This window comes from Musa acuminata, chromosome BXJ2-5 (assembly GCF_036884655.1).
Source record: "Musa acuminata AAA Group cultivar baxijiao chromosome BXJ2-5, Cavendish_Baxijiao_AAA, whole genome shotgun sequence".
In the NCBI taxonomy this organism is placed as follows: domain Eukaryota; kingdom Viridiplantae; phylum Streptophyta; class Magnoliopsida; order Zingiberales; family Musaceae; genus Musa; species Musa acuminata.
In genome coordinates, this window is record NC_088342.1 from 10,889,675 (window position 1) to 10,897,603 (window position 7,929).

The window sequence follows — 7,929 nt, forward strand, 5'->3', positions numbered from 1 at the left end:
ATGAGAATGACTTTTAACCTCAATGAAAAAGGGATTATTTGATTAAGAAATAGAGGATTAGCATAGTAAATAAGTGTCCAATATATATATATATATATATATATATATATAATTTAAATGTACTTGTTGTGTCGATAGTGGATCATCGAGCCTAATATACAAAAATAGAGGACCAGCGGAAGAAGAATATACCACTTTCTTGACATTGGGGTTTGGTTTATGGATAATAATGCCAAAGAATTTTGGATATCGAACAGTAAATTGGGATCAAATGACATTAAATCCGCACACTAATTAAGGGGACAAATTTCATTATCCGGTCTTATAGATAATCGGATTCGAGTTGGAAACCGTCTGCTTGAATCCGACCCGATAACACGACTCACACACCAATCAATCATTCCATGCATTGCCAATCAAATTTGGGGGCCAATCAAACGATAGATTAGACTCCAAATCAGTCTTCCCCTCCTCTCTTCTCTGTTCCTTTGTATTCAGCTAAATTAATATGGTTTCCAACATATTATACGCACATGTATAAATCACGTACACGACGCTTCCACCCGATTCCCATTCCCCCATCATCCTCATCTCCTTCTCTCTTCTTCTTCTCCTCCTCCTGTTACTAGTATTGCTATAATTATGCGGTCCTCCTGGCGCTGCCCCCCCGCGGCTGCGCCGATACCCGATGACCGAATCTTGACCGCCGGCCCCCTCCCGGATGACCTAATCTTGGCCTGAAACGCCGTCGCCCTTCCCTCTTCATGGCGTCGCCGTCCGAATCCGATCGGAAGATCATCACCAGGTTCCTCCACAAAACCCTCCACGCCGTCGTCGCCTCCCGCGTCCCCCGCCTCCACCACGCCGCCGCCGGCCCCGCCTCCCCCAAAAACGACCGGTGGTTCCACCTCGCCCTCGATGACCACTCCTCTCCCGCCGATCACCATGGCGCCGTCGTGGACCCCTTGGTCTTCGACATCCTCCTCACCCGGCGCGGCTGCTCCGATGTCATCGTCGAGCGCTGGACAGCTCGGTGCGTCCCCCCGGCCCCCTGGTCCGCCGCGTCCCCGCACCACCCCCACGATGGCTCGTTCCTCCGCAGGACCTATAAGAAGTGCACAATTCTGCTCAGATCCATCTACACGCTGCTCCGGCTCCTCCCGGTGCACCGGATCTTCCGCCTGCTGTGCTCCTCCAGTCAACCTTACAACTATGACCTCTGCCACAAGGTCTTATCCTTTGCGGCGCCCTTCTCCAGGGCGCAAGAGGCGGAGTTGAAACAATACAGCTTCGCGCCGGTGGAAACCATGTTAGGCCACCTCGTCGTGTCGGTGCAGTACCGGCCGAGCCTCACCAACTTCAATCTAGAGGTCTCCTTGCCGACACCGCCGCTGATCATCACGGATTACGTCGGTAGCCCGGCTGCCGATCCCATGAGACCTTTCCCTTCTTCCCTGCCCGATCGGATGTCCCACCCGATCGTGTATCAGTACCCGCCGAGAGGCATCCGGACGGTGGCGGCTCCATCATTCGACCGCCCGCATAGCTGGAACAGTGCGTCGATGGTGCACCATCCTCTGAGCTCGGCTCCTGGGCCTCCGGATTCTGAACTACTGCCTGGGCATTATGGGCATCTGGTGCCAAACCAGCGGTCATCGATGGAGAGGAAGGGAAGTTCAGGTTTTGGCGAGTTTAAGCTCTCCCCACCGTGCTCGACGTCGCCCTCCCCTTCTCCTCCAACACGTGTTGGTAATTCCCAGCTGTCTAGACTGCATTCGGAGACATCACCAGTGAGCATACCATTGCCAGCGACAGAGAACAACCAGATGCACCGCAGTCCCAACTTCTCAGATCCATTCAAGAGCCTTTTCCCTCCTCCATCTCCAAGGAGCACAAGGACGGATCTCTCTTTTCGGGAGTCTCCTTCTAAGAGTATATCCTTCAGAAAACCTGACGGGTTTAGTCTAGGAGATATCCACTCAAACTTGCATATGCATGCTGCTTATAAGGTACATGCTAGCTTCAAATGTTTTACATTGTTTCTATGACGTGTTTTTCAAATTTAATGGAAGTTTATTACCTGAAGTTGCTGAATCTCTCTCTTTAGATTATGCACAGAAAGATGCTTGAAATTTTAGCGACCACTAATGGAGGGTTCTCTCGATTTTCTATTATTTAGATGCTATAAATTGTCAAACAATAAAACCAAGAAGATAAGGCACTCCCTTCCATTATTTCTTTCTCATTCAGAATGGTAAAACTTGGAGCAGTGTTTGTTCAAGTTCAATTTAGGAAAATAATTATAGTTTTGCTTTGTTGAATTGCATGGAAATGGGTTAGAAATTCAGACTTCATAGAATTTCTGAAGCAATTGATGTCCGTTGACAATTATTCATACTCTAAGGTCAATAGGTTTGATTGATGTTGATATTACAGCGCAAGGGGACTCCTAAGTTGGTCTAAATACTAGGGTGTTCCTATCCTTGACCCTAAATCTTGGAATTGGCTATTATGATGTATGTAATGGTGGAGTTAGCTGGCGCTATTCCAGGAATAGGTGCTACCGCTCCTTCCTAGCCTCTAATTAGCTTTTTAGAACAATCAATTTCTTTCGTTCCAAGTCTAACATTTCTTGAGCCTTCTACGCCTTCTTGAGGAAATTGTATGTTATCAGGACTGGTAAATTTATTGGGAATTGACTGAGAGATCACTACCTATTCCAGGAATAGGTGCTACTGCTACCTACCTTTCTGGTTTCTAATTTATTGGGCATTGACTGAGAGATCACAACCTATTCCAAGAATGGGTGCTGCTGCTCCTTCCTAGCTTCTAATTAGCTTTTTAGAACAATCAATTTCTTTCGTTCTGAGTCTAATGTTTCTTGAGCCTTCTACCCCTTGAGGAAATTGTATGTTACCAGGACTGGCAAATTTATTGGGCATTTACTGAGAGATCACTACCTATTCCAGGAATAGGTGCTACTGCTACCTTTCTAGTTTCTAATTAGAACGATCAATTTCATTCAATCTAAGTCTAACATTTCTACAAAAGTTTCCACCTATTCTTTAGGAAATTGTATGTTATCAGAACTGGCAATTTTATTGAGCCTTGACCGAGAGATCACTGACTGATTGCCGTCTGAAGGATATAAGATCATACTTAAGCAGCGCTTTCCTAGTCAATCAATAATACTTCTCAAAGTGTTCTTGTAACTTCTAAAGTTGAAGAGAGTTGTGAGATACTTGTGCTGGTCCAAGGTACCCAAAACAATTTTTAGAAATGAATTTTACATTGGAGGCACCATTTAATATCATGTTCTAATTTGACTTTCACCACATTATATGCTACAATAAATCATGTTACTGAGATTCAGTTTTATCATTGTAATGTATGGCATTTACCAGATTAAACCACTTCTACCATGGGCCTAATGTTTACATTATATTGCAAATATGTATACCATATGCTGGCACACAATGACTCAATTCCTCTTCTCCTTTTTAGCCAAAACCATCAACTTTGGGCAAAGGCCAAAATACAACGAACAGAGGAACATAAGAAAGATTGATTTGAACATAATTTACCTCATTGATTCCTTCTACGAGCATAAGATCTTGACCATAATTTTTTAGTATCTAGCTGGCGGATCACATGATGTTGTTGTTTGATGGCAGTATTCTCTTTGAGGATTAAATGATAGGATGACTGGGGGCTGAGATTGTGGGGTTCCATTGTGTCATCGACGAGGAACTTATAGAGCTAAAGGCAAATACATCTTGAATCTCAATATTTGTGTCTGTATGCATATTTTAATTCGTGGAAGCCATGTCTTTACACTAGAATCATACTTTTATCTTATAGCTTTTAACAAGTCCTAGGTATCTGTTATTTTATATCACATCTTTTACTAAAACTTTCGGTACAACGGTGCACAATTGCACAGAAAATTGTACTATGCTTTAGTATGTCTTTATCAAGCTCATCAAGTTATACACAGATTCTCTCAGATTTCTTGATGAAAGCTATGTGATCTAGATATGAATTTATTTCAGCAGCAGATATACCATTGGGCAGGATTAGTTGTAGTGGCAATGCTTTTGTCAGCAAAAGGTTCTACATGAAACCATCATTTTAGTGCAATATTTTAAGCTCTATATGAAATTGCTAGAGAAAGATTCAAAATACCCCAGGAAATTGCATGGATACAATGATACATGTCTATTGTGCATAAACTGAGAGCAGTAAGGTGATAGTTTGATATAAAATATCTATTATCTCAGTAGAATCATAGGCTATCGACCCAACTTCCTCTAACAATTTAGCAGACTAACATTTAGAACATCCCTAACAAAAGATGCATCTTTTGTCTTTGATAGCCAAATTTTCCTATTGTGACTTGAGCATTACCCCAAATTTGTTGACTACCTTATTATAAATGGGCTTGTAATTGTTACTCCTTGAAGATTCTGGTCTGTAATATTTTGTACCCTCGTAAATTTGATTGAATGTACTCAGCCTAGAATTACTTGAGTTAGATAGTTTGTTAAGTTTAAATATTTATTTATTTTAAATTTGTTTGTCTCCTTTTAGGTAATCAAGGATGGTCGGGATGATTCTGGAAGGTTCTCTGCTTTGTCTTCTGGTGGTTCACCTGGGTATGGTTTTTCAAGTTCAAGCCGACAGTCAATTCAGGATGATCTTGATGATGAAGATTTCTCTTATCCGTTTGCTTTTGATGATGTTGACACATCAGATTCTCAAACAAGGTACATCTCTATTGTTGTTTCTGATTTGTTTGTTATGGTGATTTAGCCTATCTGAAGTAGACAGATTATGAGTCATTTTATTGACTATTGCATCCTAATAGACTAACTTTTCCTTATCTTTTGATTTGATGCCCATAGCAAATATAAACTGGTGAAAATGTTCTCTATAGATTGATTGGGATGTTGCAGGGATACTGCATCATCATGAAATTATTAAAAGGGAGAAAAAAAGTTGTTCTGCTGTATCAGAGGGCTAGTAGTTTTGGTTATCTAAAAAACTCAATCTAACACAAGACCGATAGAATATATAGAACTAGAGTCATCTGATGTTTAGTTTTAGTATCAGCTGTTCTGAGCTTTTATGGGAGGCAAGAGTGTTGTATCCGTTTACTAGGTTCTTTCCAATTTTGCTTCCTTAATGATTCAAGAAGATTTTGAACTAGATATTTCTACGATGGTACCTTCTCATACAATGCCTATAACGCTATGAATTTTTGAAATTGGTTGACTTTAGAGTTATATATTTATGTAGAAGTTCTTATTAGCTGTTTTGGCCTATTTGTTAAAAGAGCAATTGATTTGGTCAGTTGAACCACTGAGAAACTTCTGCTCAACGTTTTAGATTTAACACTGTGGAATCCTCAGTCCAATTTTGTGATATGAGGCACAACAAGTGTTGTAGTTGACTTCCTTTTCCTTCTGCGCAACTTCTGCTGATTATAGTTAGATATGCAGAAGAAATAATATGCAAAATTAGCAACATATTTTTTAATCAAATGTTAATGATTCTTTACTGATAATTAATCTATTTTGTACACAATAAAAACTGAAGTTAGTGAACAAAAATATGCTATTATTAATGGTTCAGTGTGACCTTATTTAGGCTACCAATTTGTTGATGTGCAGTTGCATAAACGGGGGATCAAACTCAGAAGGGGAGAGGCATCCCTTCTGGCTGGGTTATGTGGGATTGTAGATGGCTTCTAAGTTGTTACCTTTGCTTTTTCTGCCATATGATTTTTGTCCCATACTATTAATGTCTTCTTATGGAATTTCACTATATTCCCTCTTCCATCCAGAAGTTGATAATTATGTGAATATTCATTCGGTGGGTTAGGTTCTGTGTTTAAACCAATGTCTGTGAGACAGTGAACTGTTTCTTGATAGTTACAACTTACAATATGATCCCTACCTTCTGAAACCTGCCTTGGAGCTTTTCTTTCTTTCTGCATAACATGAAAAGAAGTTGACATGGAGTTAGAAATTTTACTTGGGTGTGTAACATACTGTGCAAATTGGAAAGCTTTGAGCTTGTTTAATGAGAGCAAAATCAAGTCTGGAACTTTAGTGAAGAAATTTTTTTTAGTATTATGTAATGCTGTCTCTCCACCTCTGCAGTACTTTGTGCATTTTGACACGAGCATACTTGTGTGCTTATATATATCTGAGGATGATTAGTGGTTTCCAGATGCCAAATTAGTAGATAAACGGAACACATAGCTGAACTGTGCAAATAATCATATGGGAATGTGCAAATATCCATTAGATTATTGAATGCAGGTCCAGGGCAGATGAGGAAACTGTACGATGAATCATGTAGGAATGTTGCAAATATCCATTAGATCATTTGAACTAAAGTGCTGCATATAGTTTCTTGAACCCGATTAAGAGACCCAGAAATCACAGATACCTTGAATCACCCATTTGACATCATGGAAATGAATAGGAGAGGCAAGACACATGGTGTTTAAAAACCTTGGCTATATATAACTCGAGGACTGGGAGGGGAAGGTAGACAAACAAGGACCTTCCGAATGCAGTGCGCCAAAGTCACTACAAGTTGGGATACTTTTCATAATTTAACCAGCCACTTTGTAGAATAGAGTTGTCGCACAGGCTGATAAATCCGCATGTTTGTATCTAGCATTGGAGAACTTGGTGGCAATTCATAATCAATGACAATATTACATTTGCCTTGAGTGGATGGATAGACAGCCTGTCATCTTCTTGCGTCTTATGTCTTGTAGATTTAGCAGAAAACTGATACAAGATCTATGTGTTCTTTATGCGTTAGGCAAGAATCTTCAGGTGGTTGTACATTTGATCCTTGCCATTACTTCCGTTCATGTTTGATCCTTGCTATTATCTCATATGCTGACCTTTGCTCTATGGCTTTGTGTGCAATATTTCTACTTGCTGATAATCCAGTTTTTATAAAAGTTCATTTTCTTTTCACTGACAGGAGTCTTGATGGTAAGGAAGCATCAGAAAATTCTGGTTCTCATAAATCACAAGAGGCAGCTGTTGGCATTCTCGTCCACATGTTGAAAACCGCAGCACCACTGCGCCAAGATCAGAGTTGCTCGATGCAGTCTTTGGAACCAAATGGAGAAGCTAGCATTAGCAGTTCTGTGATGTCGAGGAAAGCATGTGATGCGTTGGAGGAGCTCCAAAGCTACAAGGAGATGAAAAACTTGCTACTTTCTAAGAGTGGAGCTAAATTACAGGACTCTGTAAAACAAAGAAAAGAGAGTAGTGAAACCTTATCCTAAACTAAGATCGATAGACAAACAGTTGCTGATCATACATAGGTGCAAAGTCGCAGGCACAGTGATCATTATCAGAGGCTCCAACCTTGTACATAACAGTCGAGTCTCGGTTGCCTTGCCTTCTTAACGGAATCACAGGCTTGCATCAGATATCTCCTAGAGACGACTCTTCCTTCCTCTCACATAACAGAAGATTATTCTCTATCTGTAAATAGACCGTCTCATGCCGAATGGTATGTGTTCATTTGTGTAACTTAAAAAAAACTTCCAGTTTGTCATCACCATCATACCTACTTAACCCTGCGAGCATACTTGCTTCGTAATGTTCCCGTTTGCTGGAACTTGTGGCAGGAAGTGTGTATGTGTGTGTGTGTGTTATATATTATAGCAAACCGTATGACTGCTTGAGAATACTGATGTGTTCCATTGTGATGGCTGATAGTGGTGGTTACCTGTTGGCATGGTCTTTCCCATGCTGTTCGTTTATTTCGATTGCTAGAATTTTTGTTCTTGTAGTGCTTGCTATGTTTGCCGATGCCGATGGGTGAAATCAGTTCAGCTCGTGTACGAGCATTCCTCGGTATTCTCTTCTTCTATAATAATGCTAGTACACA

General features: G+C 40.7%; 1 protein-coding gene across 1 annotated transcript; it reads left to right on the forward strand.

The window, feature by feature from the left end:
• Positions 1 to 556: 556 nt before the first annotated feature.
• On the forward strand, positions 557 to 7,728 carry LOC135612487 (autophagy-related protein 13a-like). Its single transcript, XM_065108853.1, has 3 exons — positions 557 to 2,009; positions 4,591 to 4,766; positions 7,009 to 7,728. The coding sequence occupies exons 1-3, from the start codon at positions 765 to 767 to the stop codon at positions 7,316 to 7,318; spliced, it is 1,731 nt and encodes a 576-aa protein (XP_064964925.1). The 5' UTR covers positions 557 to 764; the 3' UTR covers positions 7,319 to 7,728.
• The last annotated feature ends 201 nt before the right edge of the window (positions 7,729 to 7,929 follow it).